Source organism: Pseudochaenichthys georgianus, chromosome 23, assembly GCF_902827115.2.
Source record: "Pseudochaenichthys georgianus chromosome 23, fPseGeo1.2, whole genome shotgun sequence".
Classification (NCBI taxonomy): Eukaryota; Metazoa; Chordata; class Actinopteri; order Perciformes; family Channichthyidae; genus Pseudochaenichthys; species Pseudochaenichthys georgianus.
The window spans coordinates 8,748,046-8,770,964 of record NC_047525.1 but is presented as its reverse complement, the minus strand read 5'-3'; the positions used below and the strand labels follow the sequence as shown (position 1 = coordinate 8,770,964).

The 22,919-nt window shown below is 40.9% G+C and overlaps 1 protein-coding gene across 1 annotated transcript in view; it reads right to left on the bottom strand.

The window, feature by feature from the left end:
• Positions 1 to 7,225: 7,225 nt before the first annotated feature.
• The window catches only part of LOC117468437 (protein piccolo-like), a 78,130-nt gene continuing 62,436 nt past the window's right edge, over positions 7,226 to 22,919 (bottom strand). Inside the window, 9 exon segments of the mRNA XM_071201735.1 lie at positions 7,226 to 10,333; positions 11,503 to 11,648; positions 13,979 to 14,113; positions 15,518 to 15,579; positions 15,793 to 15,934; positions 16,803 to 16,991; positions 18,101 to 18,355; positions 18,901 to 19,147; positions 19,227 to 19,298. Coding sequence (XP_071057836.1) covers positions 10,190 to 10,333; positions 11,503 to 11,648; positions 13,979 to 14,113; positions 15,518 to 15,579; positions 15,793 to 15,934; positions 16,803 to 16,991; positions 18,101 to 18,355; positions 18,901 to 19,147; positions 19,227 to 19,298 — 1,392 coding nt within the window. The 3' untranslated portion in view covers positions 7,226 to 10,189.

Here is a 22,919-nt window from a genome sequence, read left to right as displayed (position 1 = left end):
CCCTTCTCACTTCTCTTATTTTTCATTTCCTCACTCCTCGGTCTCGGTCTCACCGGAAGTTGATTTGTCTGCGCCATCTTGAGTAGCGTCCCAATGGCCTTATTTTTGCTGGAGGAGCGAGGAGCGATAATGGAGGAGCTATAACCGAGGAACCACCAGACCATCCTTCGATGAAATCCTCAGACACTCGCCCCGCCCCCTTACTGTGTATCGCTCACTGATTGGACGATGCAGTGCATGCACTGATCTGATGCTTCTTGACATGAGAGCAGTTTCCCAGCGGAGTGAAGAAAACACATGAACCTCACGGGAGTCACTCCTCAGTCTATACCAGTGGTTCTCAAACTTTTTCTGTCAGGCCCCCCCTTTGGAGAAAAAAAAAAGTCGGGCCCCCCCCAACACAAATAGTCAGGCTCAGTGGCGGCGCCAGAGATTTATTTTGGGGGTGCTGTGGGGTAGCTTGACGTTTCATAGAGGGTGCTCAAACATTTAGGGTTTCCCATTAATGTACCGGGCGCTACAGTGGAATTTTCTACTGCAACACTCCCCACGCAAATACACAATGTACCCGCGACTGTTACAATGAAGGCTCGATATCAGCTCACGGCATATAAGCCGCATATAAGCATATAAACCATATACCCCCTATAAGCAGGGGTAAAGTGCTATTTTTATAGGTGGTGTGTGGACCTCACACCAAGCTCCCCCGGGAAGATTTTTAAATATTGAAGTTAAAAGCATCAATCTGGTGCACTTTGAGAGCAAAATGAAGAGATATGGATACATCTCTCAACACCCATATGAAACAGAACTGTAAACAGATTAACTTTTTCTTTATGGATATTTGACAAATCACTCCCTTTTAAACTTTATTCTTTTTTTAATGTCATATAGTATTTCATATCTGTTTTTAATTTATTCTCTTATTTTTTTATAACTATAATGATAAACGTGTGCCTCGGAAATAATTGTTTACATTAATGGTGACCAAAACGTTTAAGACCCACTGAGATAACACTGAGAGAGTTCTTTAGTTCACTGAGTCTCTCAGTCTGACAGGAGAGGACTCTCCTCCACGTTGTTGTTGAAAAAACTCCTTATATCCGTTAGCGTAGCTCGATAGCACCAGAAGCTAACAACAACGATCTCCGGTACCCAAAATGGCTCGTTCCACACACACACAGAGCCGAGCTTTAATGAAACACAGAGACCCAGACGTAATAGTACTGTATCATTTCGAATCAATAATTTTTCAAAATATCTATATATAAAAACATTTTTTTTTTTAAATAACAATTGTTCCTCCTGGTCTCTCACGCCCCCCTTGTCATGCCTCGGCGCCCCCCACTTTGAGAACCACTGGTCTATACTGTGTTTTGTTACAATTAATAATTTAGTTACAAATATGTGATATATCTGAACAACAAAGTGGTCAAAAAATGTTTTATTCATTTATTGGAAACATTTCCATGATCGCTTTTTTCGTTTATACATTTTAAGAATGGCGTTTATTTTTTATAGAATGAGTTCTTATTTGATTTTATTTATTTGGGTCTACAACAGATGATAGAAATGTTTGTGTCAGTAAATGTGCACTAACAGAGGCGGGGGTGTGTGTGGAAATAACGGGGACAGAGCTGCTGTCAGACGATCAGCTGTGCAGCGTCATCACAAATGGACGTCGCTTCACGTCACGCTCCGGAGGAAAGGACGTCCCATTGATCTTAAAACTAATTTCCCTGCTTCTCGTGGGATGAAGTCGAATAGTCCATTTAGCTTAGGAACCTTCCTAAAGGAGTGAAATGACCCGGAAGTCCCTCAGTGGCAGACATGATAAGTGCCGTTCGAATTCTCTAGAATGATGAGAATGATAGGAAAGGAGGTTTCAAACTTCCTTTATAACCTCCTTTAGCTTAGGAACCACTGGACCTCCCTAACCGACAGGAGAAGTGAAAATGCTGCCCCACAATGCCTTGCAGCCGCAGCATTTGCCGTCACTCAACAGTCGGCCGTTCACGGAAACAACCGATTATGACCGAGAAATGATATCATGAAAGTTACGGTGCTTATTAAGCATTTTAAAACATAGGTGGTAAGTTGCCAAAGTGCTTTGTTTTGAACGTTCATCAGTATTATAATCAAAAAGAGAAATATGAACGTTAGTTTTTACTGAAATGATCAAATAAAGTCAACATTTCACAGTCTTTACTGAGCTGTGTGGAGTTTGTTCAACTTTTAAAAGATGTTTGAATGGTGATATACACAGTGATAGATGTTAAGGACTAACGTTTATAATAAATACATCTGTATTGATTTTAAGATCTTTAGTTCATACAATCATACGTATTGGGATCATTTGTATTAATGTGGACCGGAGGGAGAGGGGGACGAGCATAAGTTTCACTTTCCTTTTTTATTTCAATTCCAACTTTGGTCATGAAGAATATGTTTCTCTGTTGTCCACGTTCATAAAGCAAAGCAACAGCATCAGAGCACGGTGCAGAGTCTCTAGATGAGTCCGTCGTTCTTATTAAACATCCATGTTCATGTTGTAGTCCGCTGTATAGAAAACTGTAGTTTCCATAGTTTCCCCACAGCAGCAGACGCACAAAATGACGTCCGCTGGCGCATCATAAACACGTCGGATACTGAAAGTGCATTTCGGATTCTCTAAAGTACCGCAGTCTCTTCTCCTAAGTCCTTTTGAATTCTCCTGTCCACTATCCCTTAACCCCGTGACGTTTCACTCAGAGGTCAAGGAATAGACGATAGGGTTAGAACTTAGGAGCTGATCTTTGGACTATTCGACTGCAGCCATGGTTTCCTTGCATCTCTCCATGCTTCCCTGGAGGGAGGGACTAGTCGCAGGGAAATGACGCAAGTGAGGGACGCAAGGAATCCATTTAACCGAAGTGAGAAGGACCCTCGGGCTGAAGTCGAATAGTCCATTTAGCTTAGGAATCTTCCTAACGGAGTGAAATGACCCGGAAGTCTCTCAGTGGCAGCCATGATAAGTGCCGTTCGAATTCTCTAGAATGATAGGACAGGAGGTTTCAAACTTCCTTTATAACCTCCTTTAGCTTAGGAACCACTGGACCTCCTTAACCAAAAGGAGAGGAGAAAATGCTGCCCCACAATGCATTGCAGCCGCAGCATTTGCATCACACAACAGTCGACCGTTCACGGAAACAAGCGATTATGACGGAGAAATGATATCATGAAAGTTGCGGTGCTTATTAAGCATTTTAAAACGTATGTGGTAAGTTGCCAAAGTGCTTTGTTTTGAACTTTCATCAGTATTATAATCAAAAAGAGAAATATGAACGTTAGTTTTTACTGAAATTATTAAATAAAGTCAACATTTCACTGAACTGTGTGGGGTTTGTTCAACTTTTAAAAGATGTTTGAATGGTGATGTACACAGTGATTAAGGACTAACGTTTATAATAAATACATTTGTATTGATTTTAAGATCTTTTCATAGTTCATACAATCATACGTATTGGGATCATTTGTATTAATGTGGACCGGAGGGGGAGGGTGACGAGCATAAGTTTCACTTTCATTTTTTATTTCAATTCCAACTTCGGTCATGAAGAATATGTGTCTCTGTTGTCCACGTTCATAAAGCAAAGCAACAGCATCAGAGCACGGTGCAGAGTCTCTAGATGAGTCCGTCGTTCTTATTAAACATCCATGTTCATGTTGTAGTCCGCTGTATAGAAAACTGTAGTTTCCATAGTTTCCCCACAGCAGCAGACGCACAAAATGACGTCCGCTGGCGCATCATAAACACGTCGGATACTGAAAGTGCTTTCGGATTCTCTAAAGTACCGCAGTCTCTTCTCCTAAGTCCTTTTGAATTCTCCTATCCACTATCCCTTAACCCTGTGACGTTTCACTCAGAGGTCAAGGAATAGGAGATAAGGTTAGAATATAGGAGCTGATTTTTAAACTATCCGACCGCAACCACGGCCATGGACCATGGACTCAAATTGAAAGCCATTGGCACCATCCTGTGGTTACATCATGCATCAATACAACAATGCATTAACCAGCTTTGAAAAGTAGATAAAACCAGTGGCGTTTCTATATGTACAAAAGTGGTGGGGCACAAAAAACTCAGATGTCTATATATAAGCTTCTGCAGTGAGGTTCATGGCTGGCGAGGCACTGGCACTGACTCTTCAGGTTTACAAATATTATATTTTGACCTAAATCAAAATATAATATTATTTTCAAAAGCCTCTTTAGTCTGATGCTTCAATTAATTTTAAACAGACAGTTCAACAGAAGGATACCCAAAACATGTAATTTTATCATTTAAATATTGAATTGTTCTCTCTTAGTAAGATCCCATTTTCAATAAAATTGCAGTCTTACCTTGACTTGAAGATGAAGTCCATTTGCCTATCCTTCTGGACAAAAATCTCTATGTTATGTTCTTGTAGTTTCAAAAGTCTATCATAAATCTAATCTAATCAATAGATTTATGATTCGAAAATTATAAAAGTAGGGTAGACATGTGGATATTATCCGGCTGAACAAAACGTGCATTTATCTAACAGGTTTGTTTCCCACAGATCTTATTTTGAGCTATTTTCTAAAATCCTATGGAGAAATCTCATTGCTTTTTTGTCGAGGGAAGCCATGCGCAGCTTACTTCCTGGTTTTAGGACGCGTCACTGCAGCTCTCTCGTCTGCTCTTCACACACCACACTTTTCGCGGCACACGTACTTACAGCCAATCAGCTCTGAATGATGTGACTGTGAGATGAGGTATGGTGGGGATGGCAGCTCTATGCCCCTGGCCTATGGTCATTATTTTGTTGCCACACACATTAAAGAGCCTGTGACAGCATCCCAACAACTGTTGTGCAATGAAATATTGGGCGACTAGTAATCTCGAACCGTCAGTTTAAAAAAGAAAAAGCGATACCGTTTCGTTAAATATCAATAATTTCGAACATCGCGGGGAAATTCCTTCGACTCATTTTGAAGTTTTGGGGGAAGCCGGAAGTGACATCAATGCGGGAACGCTTCGAGAGCCAAACACGGACAAAGTGTGTTGTGTCATGCGTAGAAATTGTGAATTACTGAGATTAGGCACGTTAATAACGTTTTAATGAAATTGACTACAGTATATTCATATTTGTCAGTGCTTTCATGTCAATTCGGCGACATAAACATAAATGATCGTGGTGAAGATGATGATTACATTAGGATTAAAAATCGGGAGTGAGAGCTGCTGAATTTCCTCCCGTCGGATGTGATATAAAAACAAATCGATTATTTTTGTGGTTGTAAACTCAAGTGGATGAAACTACATTTATTAGTGCTTTCATGTCAATTCGGCGAACATATGATACATTAAATGATGAGTGAGGATGATGATTACAAATCGTTTGTTTGAACCGGTCTGCATTTCCTGATGAGAAAACAAACCGATGCTTTTTGTAGTTGTAGTACACCAACAACATGGATTAAACGTGTGTTTTTTTTACCACAATGTTGGGAAAATTAATGGATAAAATGCACGGATTATTATTATTATTCCCACTCCGATCGGGACACTAGGTCCACCGTTTCCCCGCAGCGAGGCTCCCCCCGTTGACAATTTACGTGGGCTGGGTGCAGTGGCGGACTGGCCATCGGGACGAATCCCGATGGGCCGGTACCGAAGTGGGCCGGTCGGATAAGTAACTAGCACATCCCCCATAGGCGGCGCGTGAGGCTCAGGTTTGAGAAGGCTAAATAACTTCTTTTACCTGACGCTGCCCGCCTCCGGCGTCTATAGAAAAGAGATCAACTCAGTGTGCGGAGTTTAAATCTCTCAAGTCATATTACAGGATAAAGGAAATACAGTTTAAACTGCCGTATGCAGAGAAGACGCCGACGTGTCGCACTTATCATTCATATTACATCATCAATCAGATCATCGATCATATAATATCATAATATATCATATATTTCCTTATCTGAGTAAGCTTCTCCAGCCTCATCTGGCCGTGCAACACTCACAGTGTCACAGACTGTATGCAGAAGTATTATTTAACACATTATGTTGACGAAACACTCGAGACAAATGTAATTAAAGTCAGATCCACTCGTCTCTTAGACGTGAACGCGCTCTCAGCTGGAGAGAGAAACCCTGGCTTGATTTACCGAGTTGATAACCAGCGTCGTAGGACCGCTTAGCGAGATCTCGTTTGTTAGTTTGTTGTTGTTAGTTTGTTTGTTACTCAAACATATCCAGGGTCTGTTGAACTGGCTTCGTAGTACAGGGCACAGGTGGCTAGCAGCGCTAATGTCAAAGACACAGACATTATACATTATATTTGTATTTTACCAGGATGCAGTGACACAAATATTTACATATTTACATTTACTATCTACAGCACCCGCCGCTCCTGACATCCCCCACTCCCCCCGTTGACAATTTACTAGCGGTACCGAAGTGGGCCGGTCGAGAGTCCCGGGGTGATTTTTAGTCCCATTCCACCACTGGCTACATGACCATATGATCGCCCATATTGACGCACCTCATTCCTAAACTTCTAACAGATACAACATAAACCGATCCTTCAGCCTCATATGAGCTCTCAGACACGTTCAACATTAACCTGTCATCGCTGTCTGAGCTTGCTGCTGTGTGCGCCGTCGTGCGTTTACATCTGACTGTATATATATAAAGGTTTACATGCAGATGCTGGGATCCTGAACAGTGCAGCTGGAGCGCTGTGACACTTGAAGAATCCGCGAGAAGATCCAGAAAATTGTCAACATTGAAGGGCAGATTAATGGTTATCAAAGTACAAATATCCAAAATCAGTTCAGTAACGGTTTTCAAGGGGACAATGTGTACTCAAATTGATGGGTTTGGATGATGGGGGAAAACCGTGTCACAGGCTCTTTAAATAGGACAATGCTCTGAGCATGCGCAGTGTAGTTTTTACAGTCACCATTGACTTAAACAGGGAGAGGGAGGGGCAGGATCGGGTTTTGTCCCACATGGCTCTAAACAGCTCAATAGGCACACACTGTAGACACTAATTAGAATAACACAGACTAAAACAGCAATGTACAGACGAATCAGATGATTAAACATGATCTTTTAATATATTTTAATATTTTTTTTAATTAATTTTTTGCATTTTTTAGTAATCATTATTTGTAATACTTTCTGCTGACACTAGGTGGGGCTGTGCCCCACCTGCCCCTAATGACCAGTCGCCACTGGATAAAACAAATAAAATAAAAGAACTGTGTTATTGTCAATAATACAATTCCCAACAGCATTTCCTTTGTACTGATATTTAATATTTAGACATGGGGCAACAGCCATTTTTACAGCACAATTTGCATAATTTATCAATACCTCCTGTATACAATCACAAAACCATGACAGTAGATTTTTTTTCTGTTTACTTACAAGTGAAAAACCAGATGGGTTTTACAAGCATAATCTTTGTACAGTCAGCATACATCATCGATAATCTTAATAGGTTTTTCTTCATCATTTCCTTCTCTACGACAGTTTTGTTCTATATCTTTCGCTACCTCATTCTTTTTTTTTTCTTTAATAATATCTGGACACAAAAATAGTATGAACCACCAACGAAACATGCAACATCCAGTGTGAGCACATTTAAATTCTCCTGCAACTGCTCGAGTTAAGATAGACTTCTGTGTAGTTAGACTCTGGTAAACCTTAAGTGTTTGGTGTTAAGGGTCGGGTAAATCTGTCCCTATAAACAGACATAACGTTGTTTCTCAGTCTATCCGCTGTACATTGATCAAGAGAAAAAAACAACTTCCTTTTACTTCTATGATTACACACCTTTTTTCAGTCTGCTAAAAGACCTATTGCTCCCCAAACCCCAGTATAAAAAAGCTTTGTATTTACAAGTTTGGAAATAGAGATAGCATGTGTGTGTGCGTGTGTATGTGTTTGTGTGAGTGTGTTCATCTTTTTAGAGAGATTTTAAAAGTTGATATTTTTAGACAGACAACACTTACAGTAAAAGAAGAGATATGCAATTTGGCCTATGACATGCATGGACTGGTCTGGAGATGCTTTACACAAACACACAGGTATGAAAATAAGAAAACCACACACTGACCTTAAAACATTTCAGTTATTCAAGTGCTTACAATTAACTATTCAAAAGGGGAGAACATGAAATGTTTAAATGGGTATGTTATCTTTTCTTATCTTGATTCCCGGCTGTGAAATTCAGGATGTGTGCATGTTAATGTCCGTATGTGTGTTGGTGCACACAAGGACAACACAGTTAGTTCTCTGAGTTCCAGGCCCTCTGAACCTTGTAAACAACAATACGGTGTGTATAAAAACAAATGTCCCAACTTGTCTTTTATGTACACCTGATATGAACTGTAAACAAATATAATACACCATATAAAATAGTCTCACAGTCAATAAATAAAAGATTTGTATAGAAATGATATTAAAGGATTAAGCGTTTCATGGAGGGCATGAAAACAGTGCGAAAGAAAAATCAAGATAAATGCTTCCTCTTTTTTCAACTATCTGCTGAGTCATGATGCAGTTACCACCTTTATTCAGAAGATGTTTCATATGACTCCGATATCAACTTTTACTGCTAATTTGGACTGAAAATGCTAAATGAAGCCTACCTCTTTCCCCCCTAAATAGCACATGGTAGGACATTTACTAAGACATTATGGACTTTTAAAGACACAACATTGACAATTTGTGGAAGTGGCAATAACAAGACAACACGTATATGACAAAAACTGGGACAAAACATCAACATGCTACAACGATAGCATTGACGTATCTTAGAATGGTAATAGTGCTTTTTCGTGGATGGTTCCCGGCACATTTGTCTTTTGTTCGCTACAATATCTCCAGATATTTTCATCGCTTTACTTTACCTCTCTACTTCCCGCCCTTGTAAGGTAAATCATCTCCAATTTTTAGCAGGACGATGACATCGGTTTTACATTCTAAGCAGAAAAAAGTGCAAAATACCACAAAAGCGTGCGTTGTTAGGTTGACTGCTCCTATGAGTGAAAGCAGGGTGAATATAAGACTCGTAATGTGCCTGGATCTCACAAAGAAAAATAATAAAATCTCATATGGTAAACATCTCACATTCTAAGGGGCATCATGGGTAAATAAAAGCTCTATGTCACAATCATCAAGACTCGATTGTCTCTAATAAAGATATCTATATATCTATCTATATATGTTATAATTCCTTTCCAGCTATGACACTTCACTATGTACAGAGTGAACCTTAGAGGTGATTGTTTTTTGTGCAGAACATGTGGCAATGCATACCAGATAGATAGACTCATGTGCACAATATATAGTATCCAATTATATATCCATATTAATCATTATCAAACAATATACATCATTTGATATAACTGTGTTTACACTTAGGGAGAGAAAAGATGGGGTGCAAAGTGAACAAGGAGATAATAAATTCATGCATTCAGAGATTTATTTTTTCTCTTGGACTGGAATGCTAGGTAGTGTGTTATAAAATATATGATGCTTCCTTCCCAGGATAGATTATCTTTTCAATAATTGAGAAGAAGACAAATGATAGAACTCTACGCTAATATCCTAATACAAAAATAAATACGAGGTCTCCGCAGCGGAGTCTTCACTATTTCATTCCCAAAATGCTTTGTAAATCAATAAAACTCTCATAGTAAAGCAATGAAGGAATGGATAAAACATCTACATAAATAAATCAGAAGTGTGTCCATTCCCTGTAGAATTAAAATGTCTCTTCTGCGTGAATGAGTGTGCAAACTTGTCGTGAATAATTGTGTGTGTGTGTGTGTGTGTGTAGTGAATTAAAGAGTGTAATACCTGGTTGATTCCGTGCTTGACCTCTGACCTCAGCACCTGTGTTCTCCTCAGCCCTGGCTTCACTACTGTACACTGTACTTCCTGTAAACTTAGCTTAGTTTCCTGTAAACGCATCACTACTCCCCCCAACCCTCCTGCAGGACAGAAACGATCATCAGAGGTGCCCTTACGAACAAAAGCATCTTCCAAATCTCAGAGCCCTGAACAAAATATTCCCAAGCCCAAACCACCCTTTACCCATCCAGTCGGAGTGGATCAGTGTGACAGATGTTGAACCTAAGCGTCCCCAAATGAGAGTTTTTTAGGTGGAGTTTCTGTCTATGAGTGGATTTGGGCGGTGCTGGCGAGGAGCTTGTGCCAGCTCACCACTCGCTTGCGTAGGTCCGCTTTGTCCAGCCACACGTAGGCCTCCCCAATCAGGGTCTTCTTCATAAACTTGCCCCCATTGGACACCAGGAACAGCTGGTGTTGAAAGAACAAACAAACAATATGTCAAATGATTGAGTACGTGAAGGAACCAGGTCTAACAAGAGATTGGTGAATGTTTAAAGGAATATACATGTTCTGTTAGATATTTCCAGCCTTATGCTAAGCTAAGCTAGTAGTCTCCTGGTTCTAGGTATCTACGGAAGCCCAGAGGGGCAAAAGCGGGTCAGACCAATTTAACTGGGGGATAGTTATTGAATGAGAGGGGCATGTTAAATGCTGGACAAAGGAGACAAAGACAGAGTTCAAGATTTAAACTTTTTCAGTTCAGTATGAAGTCATAGCGCACAAAAAAACATACAATACCATCACTGGTTTTTGTTTAATAACAGCATTTGTGTTAATGACTGAGTTACAACTTGAGTTACTGACTTTACCATTAACATAAATGCAGTTTGGGGATAATAAATACATTATTCATGCAGACAAACATTGTTTTTATTTAATTTCTTAATATTTGTTGGTATTTTCTTTAGTAACAGAATTTGTTTCAGTAACTTATTTTCAATGTATTTAATTACATTACTGAAAAAAAACCATTCCTGTTATCTTAGACCCAGGTTACAGCGCAGTATTGGCTGCAACACTATCACACATTGTATTATCATAGATGTAGTCTTTTAGAGGGGGGCCACAGGGGGGTCCAAGCACAGTGTTACAGGAGCAGAAAGAAAAAACAATTGTTGGGGACAAGAAACGTAAAAAAATTAACAAAAATGTGCAAAGATAATTTCTCTTAGTTACCTTTATCAATCTTTGAGAACAGTAAAATATTTTGTCACAATGATTTTTTTTTAATCAAATCAAGTTTTATTTATATAGCACATTTATAAACGATTTAATACAATACATTGAACCATAAGTGGTGGTACATATTATCCTACCAATACACCATGTATATCTTGTAAACGGAGTAAATATAGAAATACAAATTTCACCTGGAAGAAAACATGAAATATCTTTGGTCCTACCTGGAGAATAGGGTAGTGATGCACTTAAGAAACACTTAACTCCCGGCATGAAAGCAAATAACCCCACTAAAATAATAAGCATGTCTTAAGCAGTTAATGTATACCTTATTAAAACGATGTATACTCTTCCTGCTGTGTTTGTGTGTGCTGTAATAAGGACTGGATTAGCATTACCTGTAGCGAGTGTCCGGCCGGGTTCATACAGAAGCGGAAGGTTTCGTTAAAAGATGGCTCCCGGTCATGGCGACACACTCTGGTCTTCTTCTTGATGATCCTCTTCTGGGTAGCGATGTTCACCACGTAGAGCTTCACATACAGATCTGTGGACACACAAATACACACACAACATAGTAAGTCATGTGATCTTGGCCTAGGGGAAGCCCATTGGGCTGAGAAAAAGCTTTATAGTGAGCGAAAATGGAAGTAACTTGAAAGTTTGAAGTGAAAGTTTGATACAGCGTATTTTTGGTATATTCATCTTAATGTCCCCTGATATATAAGAAGTGTGTTTTTATATATTCATGTGTGTACTTAATTACTTTGTATTTAATAGTAGCAGTTTATATGAACAAGAAACTGGAGATATGAGAAGTGGAGGGGACAGAGAGGAAATATCCTTATATAGACATATGCTATAGACAGCAGAGAGTAGAATGGGTGTGTGCGTGCGTGCGTGCGTGCGTGCGTGTGTGTGTGTGTGTGTGTGTGTGTGTGTGTGTGTGTGTGTGTGTGTGTGTGTGTGGTGTGTGTGTGTGTGTGTGTGTGTGTGTGTGTGTGTGTGTGTGTGTGTGTGTGGTGTGTGTGTGTGTGTGTGTGTGTGTGTGTGTGTGCATTGCTGGAGCCATAAGGCTGTATAATAACTGCTCAATTATACTGGTGTTTGTGTTTTATATTGATTTCTCTGTTTTATTCTTTCATAAATGTGAGGACTAAAATTGCGGGGTGGTTGGCGTAAACAGGTTTTATTACTCTGTGGAGGGGGTGCTGTTATGCAGGACAGGAGGCTAGGTGGGGGAAGGGACCTTCTTGATAATAAGATCTCCAACATGTCAGGGACGTATACATCTCTTGAATAGTAGATGTGTGTGTTTAATTACTTTGTATTAATAATAGCAGTCTGTGTAACCAGATGCTGAAAATATGAGAAATTAAACCATTGTATTTGGAGTAAGATATGATCAAGGGAATATTCTTTAGACACAACCCAAGTCTCTGGAATGTTGTAGAAAGTGTGTGTGTGAAAGTCTATGAAGAATGTGTGATAACGGACGCCAGATGTGTTTTGCTTCAAACTAAGAGACTGTTTCCGGATCATCTCGGCTGGCGCGCGCTGATACGCTACGAAAGCCCATCGTTTGTATATGGGCCAATAGATGACCTGTATGGGAGGACCATCCACACAGCTCCTCCCTTTGTTCTTACAATATCTCCTGTTGAGTCCTTGTGTCCGGTCTCTTTTCCTCCTGCCATCAAGACTGATGATGTACTCCCGGCATTAGAACCAGGGCCGGGGTAATGCGGATTACTTCGTGATGTTGTGTTATTGTATCTGTTGCCATTAAATCAGCATATTTGTTAGAACTTTACCAATGGTTGCTGTGAATTCTTCCTCTGTTAATCTGACCCATTCACAAAAGGACGCGCGGAGGCAGAGGGGGGCCTGAGAGCCCCCGCCAAAGAATGACGTCTGCCACAACAATAGTTGTATGTTTCCTTATTAAAATGATCATGTTTCTACATTTACAGCACAGGTATTTATTTCATGTCTTTCTGCCATTTTTGTTTATGCAAAAAAATAATCCCATCCATCAAATTGTGCTTTTTCTTTTGTTTCACACGTAGTTTAAAATGGGCTTTGGTCATTAATATTGGAGAATCATGGCCACTTAACACATACAGTAGAAAGTCTACACAGCAGCTTTAAAAATACTCACAGTTGCACACAGCCAACCATAAAGAATTAATGCACTGAGTCACTGCTCCACATTTTTCTCTACTGTCAATGGACTTTCCTGCATATCCAATCTGTTAACCAATGCATATTAAACAAGTAGCAGGCAGCTTGGGTATTAAGATGTAAATCTCACAAGAGGAGAGGTGGGCGGCTACGCTGAGGGAAGACAAGTCAGGGATTGTTGTCAACGCCAAGTCCAGTTCACATGAAATCTAAATATATTGTACTGTCTAATCTGCAGATATGACAGTAGAGCTTTGACTCAGGGTGCTGCTGATTTTCTAAACTACAGATACAGCAGTTACAGTAATAACGTTTATTTTCCATCCTGGGTGTTAACTGAAGTATCCATCTGGGCAGGAACAGGGTAAAGGAAATGCTGGCTGAAAGACACCATTATGACACCAAAGGATCTGCATCTAAAGAAACTGGCACGGATGTACGTGCTATGTCAGATGCCTGTCTTTTTCTATGCAGTGTGGGCAGTGTGGGCAGTGTGGGCCTCCTGGCTGTCAAATTATGAAAATAATATGTATCGCATATAATATTCTTTGAATGCTGTGCAGAATCTTTATAGAAGTATTGACAAAACAGGAAACAAGAAGATAAAAGATGGAGAAATCAGTCCTGCATGTTGAGATCTTGTGCATATCCAAGCTAAATGACAGTAAGTGTGTGTGTTGTGTTTGCTCTTACCAGGCAGGTGGTCCGGAGACTTGAATTTGTAGGTGATATTGCGACATTGAAGAATCTCGAGGACCAGCTGCTCACCATCCGTCTTTACCTCCTTCTTCAGAGCGATCTTTATCTCCCCCATCACCTGGGACTTACCTGAAAATACACACATTGAATCAGCTGGGCGCAGTGAAACACACACTCCTCTAATCCAGTGTGGAAAGAAGTACTCAGAACCTTAACTTGAGTAAAATTACAAATGCTAGGGTTTTAAAATACTACAATTCAAGATGTCACTTCAGCAAACGTTTAAAAGTGTTAGCATCAAAATGTACTTAAAGTACACAAAGTAAAAGTACTCATTATACAGAATGGCCCATTTACTAGTAACTGTAACAACTAGTACATCTGAGTGTCAAAATAAATGTAGTGGAGTAAAAGTATCATATTTGCCTCTGAAATGTAGTGGAGTAGAGGTATACAGTTTGATTAAATGGAAATACTCAAGTACAACTATGTCACAAAAGTACTTAAGTGCAATACTTAAGTAAATTTACTTTCCATCACTGCTCTATTCTCACACTCCCTCTGTAAAATAAGGGACCTGGTGCGTGTGCCTGCCCTCTGCTGGACGCTGAGAGAACTCTCATGATGAGTCAACTCAAACGAGGCCTTCAAACATCTCATTTATTTGTTTAACAACGATGGGGAGAAGTTATGAAGAGCTGTGCCTGGCTTCTGGTTGCCTTGGAAACTGAATGGAAATGAGAACTGTGTAAGGGTATACTCTGTGTGTGTGTGTGTGTGTGTGTGTGTGTGTGTGTGTGTGTGTGTGTGTGTGTGTGTGTGTGTGTGTGTGTGTGTGTGTGTGTGTGTGTGTGTGTGTGTGTGTGTGTGTGTGTGTGTGTGTGTGTGTGTGTGTGTGTGTGTGTGTGTGTGTGTGTGTGTGTGTGTGTGTGTGTGTTACCAGACGAGAGAGTCCCATTGACAAAAAAAAGAGTGCAGATTATAAAGAGATAAAGAAGTCATGCGGATAATCAAAATGTGTTCGTCCATGTGTAGCGTAGGTCTCACACTGGTTGGAAATGTGAACGTCGGATAACAAACCTCTTTCTAGCTTTTTAAGGTCAGATTTGCGTTTTTGCATTAGTCATAATTTACTTGAACCAATATCTAAAGACAGGAAGAATAAAAGGAAATAGCCAGGGATAGATAAGGAAAATAACATGAACATTAATGATAATGTGAAAGATACAAATATACATTGAAATACTTTGAAACAATCAGTAAACATTAAATAACTTGTATTAAAAACATTTAATAAAATAAATAGAGACAAAAAAGACGGAAACAACAAACCAATTGTTCGTCTATAAATTCATTAGTTATTTAATTTCACTGCAATTACTTATTTCAATGCAAATATTCAATGCACTAAAGTGGTAAAGAGAAAATGTTTAAACTCATACAATCATTCATTCAAAAAGGAATGGGTGGGTCACTGGAGGATATCACAATGATGTTAAAGTGCATTTAATAGTGTTAGAGGAAATGTCTAACCTTCAGTGTCACCGAGTCCAAGTGAGGATTTCATCACGTCTGTGCCATTGGGGATCTTTCCACTAAAGAGAGAGGAAACAAAGTTCTGGAATTTAGAAAACTAAACAATGCATGTATCCAAAAAACTGAGGCTTAAAATAATTGTTGAGGGAAAGCTATCACTAGGATTGTTACATGATTGTTATGTTGTTGTAACCAGCATGTTAATGCCATGTATAATGTGACAATAAAGATTTAAATACAAAATAAAAATAGTGTTGAGTAAGGTGACTTACAATCGTGGCACCTGGAAGATGGCACTGTCCACCTCGTTTGTCTCTCCTTCTTCGTCCAGCAGGCTGTAGGCGCTGCCGCTCAGGCCGCTGTCCAGAGAGGCGGCTGTGACCGGGGCGTCTCCGGATCTGTAGCTGGACCGAGCTGTGCAGAGACACGACCACACCATCACCACAAAGAGAAGGGACACAAACGGCACCTCTGTCGGATCCAATATTGTAAAAACTAGGTCCAAGAAGCATCAGTTCATGTCCGTAGCAACTAAAACCCATCATTATCAGCCTAATACTTCAAATGATCTGTAACAGGGAGCTTTGTTTACACTTGACTGGATTGTAATGAATAGCACAGAAACAATGTTGACTAGCAAGAAGCACATGAACAAAGTGTGTAACATTTTCTCTGAGACATGGACAAGACATTTAAAGCTTTAACATGAAACACAGAAATACATCCAGAGAAACCACATATGTGTATGCACAAATAGACCACACAAGAGGCACGTAGACCCTGCTGACATGTTCGTTTTTTACATGAACTTTTAATAATAATCTCGATGTTAGCATTAGTTTAGCTTAAAAATAAATATAGATCATTAAAGTTTAAAGGATGTTTAAGATTGTACTACATTTGTTTTTAAAACCTGTTTATTTGCAAGATGTTCGAGAAGTACATGTTTGACCAGGCAGTGTGATAGAGTATGAATGATGTGGGATGTGGTGCAGATCAGAATCCATGGCGACACGTTTTCCCGTCAGGCCACGCAACACGTCGTCAATACCAGAGGAATGAAGCACTGGGGGGGGGTGGGGGTGGCACATTGAATCAGACAGACATTCATTTCCTGGTTCTCGTGAACTGTGTTGGTGGCCGTGAAGAAAGCGTGTCTCGCTGCATGGATCTCTGGTGACTCCCTGGCTCTTAATATGAGACTCTCTTTCTGCAGGTGTGCGTTAGTAGCATCTCATGTTTCACTCTCCCCCTGCGAGGAGACTCTGGGGGGAACTCTCACCTCCGATGCTCTGCGGCCTCTCTTCCGACACGGCTTTCCCGAGGGTCAGGTGTCTGCCGTCTGCTCTGCTCCCATTGGCCGAGGCGACGGCTGGCAGGGCAGGCAGCCAATCGGACTGCGCTGACTGAATGGTGAGCACGCCCGCTACGCTGTGCCTCTGCTGCCTCAGAGAGAGGCGGCCTCGTTGGCCTGTTTGTTTTTCGGCAGGTCAGGTGTCAGGGAGGTCAACGCCAGGAAACAAAGGTCATGGGGTCGACGTTTAAGATGGAAGGAGGGAGGAGCGAGATGGAGATTCAGAGAGCGGTTTATCTTCACCATGGAAACCAGCTTGACTGTCACATCACATGCAGCCACAGTGTGCGGTGCACATTCGCCCCTCCTGCATGTCACTAGGAGGCGGGGTGTGCAGCATCTACTGAGGTGCAGTGTGAGTCGCATAGTTGTTCAAACCAGAAAGGGGGGGGGGGGGTTAGCGGACTGCATGCACAGCCATCTCAGTGGAGGAGCTGGTTAATGTTTGTTCAGAGCAAGGGGATAACTCAAAACCAAACAAAAGACTACCAAAAGAGGTTAATGATAGTTTGGGGAAGGGCTGGGACTTTCTTCTGTTTTACTGCTTGGATAAATACATCCAAAAGATATCCCTGCTTAGTGGTGATATAAACTCTCTTGGAAGTGGAAACTCTACTCCAATAATTGAACTTTTGCCACAAAGTCTATAATTTGTTCAGTATTTTTGAGAGAGCTTGAGATGTTTTTGTGCTACGACATAATTGTCAGATTTGCCTTTAGATCATGTCCTGCTAATCTACTTTAGATGTATTTTCTTTTTTATGACTGTCATACTTCTGCTCATCGTATGTCAAGGTTAAAGAGTATTTCAATCACCCTTCAAAACAAAAACAAATGTTTAAACCTATTTATGTTTATATTTAAAAGAGCATTAGATAAATAGGGATTTAGCCTATAGCCTGTTTACGTTTGTAAGTAGGTAGAATTGGCCTCGATCAGCAACCATTACGCCTCTTTGGGTTAATTAAAAAGGGTCAAACTTAGGAAGGTCAGATGTGCTACAGTACAGGTGAGGTGCTTGCTCCACACACTTGTGAGTACACACAGCAGAGAAGCGGTGAGAGGTGGACACACTGTGAGTACGACATGGGAGAGGACCAGACTTGTGTTAAGGGTGAGGGAAACCGAAAACAGAAAAGGAAACTGAAGGAACAAAGTCAAATAACAGAAGGTGGATGAGTGCGAGGAGGCCATGCTGCGTAGGCTTTATTTGCGTCTTGGTTTACTTGGTTGGAGGCGTTGCGGCGGCGGCGGCTGCTGTGGCTGCTGCGAGGCAGTGGCTGTTGCTATGGCAGCGCCTCCACCGCTTCCAGTGCCGCTGTCCTGATGGTGGTGCCGCGTGGCAGTTTTGCCGGAGTGTGAAGCGCCGTGCAAGCGAGAGTGTTCCCTGTGTCCGTGCCTTTGGCTCTGGCCCTCGGACGGGGAAGGCTTCGATGTGCCAGGGCTACTGTGAGATTTCTCGAGAGTTGGCACCTGCGTGTCTAAAACAACCAGATTCACCAAATTACCAAAAAAAACTACCTTTTACTTTAGAGAAGTTAGAGGTTTACTTTTTATTCACACCTGTGGTGAATAAGTAGCTGGGAAAGGTAGCCCAGCATGGTAACTGTATATTAAAGTATATGCTCTTCAAACAGCCTCATTACATTTGATGGTTATTTCTCTAAATTAGGGGAGCATTCAAAACCTTCCACGGCCATGCTGCCCTCTGTGTTAGGGGAGAGATAGAGGGGAGCTCAGGCTAGGCCTCTGAGCTGGGTGACATCATGGCAACCAAGAACACAGCCCATGAGAAAGCAAAAAAGCATGAAGCTAAAGCTATGATGGGTGTGCATAAATGAGCATAGGAAGGTGCTAGTAGAAACAGGTGGACAGAAAGTAGATACAGAGATAGTGGGAGGACAGACGAGAGAAGAAGTGACAGGAAGAGAGTAGAAGTAGAGAGAGGTAGCAGTACTAGAGGAGTACAGACGGTTGTTAGGGGGTGATAAGGTCAAGCAGCTGAAGGAATTTCATCGTGTCCTACCCTTGGCCGGATCTGGAAATATCCCGTGGCTTCGGCTCTTGATGACAGATGATTTGGGAGAATCCTGATTGTCGTGTTCGGAGACCGCGGTTTTAGGGGAGGAGTGCTGGGAGGAGGGTTTAGAGGAGGAGTGGCGGCTCTGTCCTGAGTGGGAGCGCCGGTGGTGGTCCCCCTCGCTCTGCTCCTTCAGGGGGTGCCACTGCGGGACGTTGTCCAGCTGGACTGTGTTGGACAGGTCGATAAGAACCTGGGAACAAACTCGGCAGGTTAACGGACATGCGCCTACACCCATGGTGCAAAAATGACCTGAGTGAAAACAGGTTTACCTCTCCTAAGAAGTCATTAGAGGAGCACTTGTCGTAGTCCCACACGCTCACTTCCAGCGTCTTCTTCCTCAGCTGATACACACACATATAAAGTTAATGAAAAGTTTTCCTGGCTGACATAATTGACCTTGGAGAAAGAACATATGATCTGGGCTTAAAGTGAGACTGGACATTCAGCAGCTAAAAAAAAACAGCGAGCAGAAGTCCAGAATTGACTGTGATTGATATGGGTCCAATGAATCTAAAATGGGATCCAACATGATTTCATTAAATCCCAATGGCATATCCATCTGCTCTACTCAAACCAAAGGCCACAATGCTAGTCAGCATGCCAGCACAGATACATGTCATTTTATCATTTTTATATCAAACTTGGCCTAATGTGAGGTCTCTTTTTGTGCCTTCACTGAATATTGAGGTATACAAAGCATACTACACAATAGAGCAGTGCTTCTCAAAGTGTGGTCCGTGAGCGCCCCCTAGTGGTCCGTGAGTATATTGGTAACATTTCACATTTTAAATTAATTAATCTATTTAAATTGTCCGCACTCTCGCGGGAATATTTCCGCAATGGAGCGAGCTTAAGTTTCACTTTCAATTGCATGATATAGCCCAGCGCAACACCTTCGTCACACATGTTGCCACCTGTTTGTAGCATTTTCAAGCGATTTGTAATCAGCTCTAGAAAAACAATGTGTTTTTGGATATTTGTGGAGTTAGGTGGTCCGCGAGTGTTTTTTAATTGGTTAAGTGGTCCTTGGTATGAAAAAGTTTGAGAAACACTGCAATAGAGTGATGCAGAGATGTTATATTTAGCAAATGGGAGTTTGGCATTTGATCTTTGATTCTTGCACATAATAATCTTTGTGGCAATTCAAAAAAACATTGAGTTTAAGATAAAGTCAGTACAAAAATGCTGTGTCATTTTGTGTTTTTACAACTTATTCTGCACCATGACTTCCTGAACATTGACTGGTGCAGCTATGCGTAACAGAAACATCTGTATGAAGACATACTTGCTCCAGGTGGATGTTTTTATAGATGACAGTCTGGTTCCACTCGGGGTTGAGACTCTTGCCTGCGTGTTTGGACCTCCTCTTGTTTTCAGCACTGAGGGAACACATCACAACAAGACACACTCGGTCAGAAACATGCCGGAGCCCTGCAGGAGAGTGAAACCACCACAATACGCCGGGCACAATGTAGACAGAAGAAGGGAGAGAATGAAGGTGATGCACATTGTTCGGACGACAACAATGTATGAGCCTACGTGCATGAAAGGCAGGTATGATGTCAGGGCACGCTGCAAAAAAGTCCATGTTGATGTCAATCAAGTCATTTAGTCTCATAAAATGTCGAAGTCCTAAAACAAGTGAAATTGTATGCCAGTATGGTAGAGAGAGCTTGAATCTTTTTCTTGTTTGGTGCCACTAGTAACACGATTGTATCCTCAAAAGAAACAAAAGCATAATCTGACTTTACTGACTAATTATTCACCTGTTTTGAGGAGAAACATTTTTTTTGTATCAGACCCACTGGAGTAAAAATAAATGACTTGTTCAATGGATGTTTTTTTGCAGTGTGTAGGGTTTAATATAAGAGTGTAGGATATTAGTGAGTCTGTAAGAGTTAGTTTGGTAAAGACAAGGACAATCTAATGTATATTGGAAAATAATGGGATGAATAAGGACTGCATAGGAAAACAATGGAGTGTGTATTGAATGTGGCAGGGCATCAAGGGTACAGGACGATGTCATGGCACGGTGTAGGACATTACTGATGGTTTTATTCACAAAACAAGGACAAACTAAAGGGGTCAATGTTTGGATATCAAATTACAATGGTTGGGAACAAAGACAGACCGGGAACACGCAGAAGTTAGCTTGGATCATACGTTTATTTATGTTATGTTAAAGAAATGGGAAGATGTTAATATTAAGGGATTCAACTCCTTGCTTTAGGGTGAGTGGAGTATCATGAGAATAGGGGACTGGGGAAAATGCACAATTTAAGGGAGTTAGTTGAACTGGTTTGTATCCAAAAGCTTCAGATTAGTTAGAAAACAATTTGGATGTGTTGTTACCTTCACCAAACTGACCACCAAATTTCAAAATAGAACCAAAAGTATCAAAATGGTCAAGTCACATACCTGGCGTTCTGGACAACCATGACCTGACTGAGAGGGTCCAGCATGCATTAAATATAGAGAACAACATACAGAAACAATAGTCAGAGGTGGGGGGGGTTCAGAGAGTGTCCGCGTGTACGTGGGGAGGGACTGTAGATTTAGGTTAAGTGTGTGATTTAGAAGTTGTGTTTAGAAAAGGGTCCGAGAGCGGGGGTCTGTGGTGTGCTGCCTGCAGTGGGGGATTGAGTGTGTGTTGTCGTGTTATGAGTTGTGTGATGTGACGCATCCATTGGCAACCATAATGGAGATCTGCTGCTCATGAAACTGTGGAAAGTGGAAGCATTTTAATAATCTTGAGAACACTATCTTGTTCTTTTTAATATTGTAAATCCTGAACAACATGTTGCACATTTCTGCTCCACACTACCTCCTTTTAAATCTGTACTGCTCTCCACTTTGAAAATAGTATTTGTTATATTTTATTTGACTTTACTGTACATAAGTAGAGTTTTAATAATCCTAAAATATCTTTTATCATAGTACTGTTTTTTGCTCTGTATTCTTCCTTCCGTGTCTTTGTATGCACCACTCATATCAAAGTCCTCGTGTAAACCTACTTGGTAATACAACCGATTCTGATTGGTTGGTTAGCATGTAAAAACAAAATAAAATGTACTTTATGTTTACGTACTTTGTTAGCCAAAAGTGTCTTGTGAGTTTACTAAACATTACCGTGTCAAGTTAAAAGTAGTATTTATCCAAAATGTGTATGGTGAAAAATGATGTCTCTGCCCTACTGACAAGTATTTTACTTTTCAAAGACTTTAGATCATGTCTAATAACCTCGGTTACAATAGAGACATTACTACTTTCCTGGTGAAAGTGAAAGGGGATACACATGTATTCTTTCAGACTGCATTGTAATGTACTTTCTTGGATAAAGTGGTTTGTTTACACCGTTCAGGCGTGAACTATGATTCCATCTGAGGATTACTTCTATGTTAACTGACTTCATTGAGGTTGGCTGGCGTGATACAGGTTTTAAATACACATGCAAACGTGTTTGAACGAGACCCGCGCAGCCTGGAGAACCATAATGCCAACTCTATAGACACTGTTAAGTGTATTACTTTAGCCAAAACAACCATTTCCCTCTATAAAACCACCTGTTTCATTGCAGCAGCAGCTCCATATCTTTGCCAGGATATCTGTGATGCAACTTAAAAGCTGTGATCTTGTCCATGTATGCACACATATAGCATATACACAAGTGTTGGCCCACATGAGACTAAGTGTGTATTTCTACAACCACTCTCAGAAGGGCGTATGTACAGCTTGTGCGTATCACTCTACCAGTCCCCTTAAAGTAACCCTTACTCTGTTTAAAACCCACAGTGCAATTTCTGAGTGGCGGCTGCAAAGCCCACAGCTGAACATTATTGCTTTTATCTGAAACGATCCCAGGGAAAAAGCCTCTCTCCGGGGAGCTCGAACAGCAGAGAAGGTGGGAGAGTCAATTACATTACAGCGCAATCACGGTGAGAACAGCAGGCCTAGACTTATGG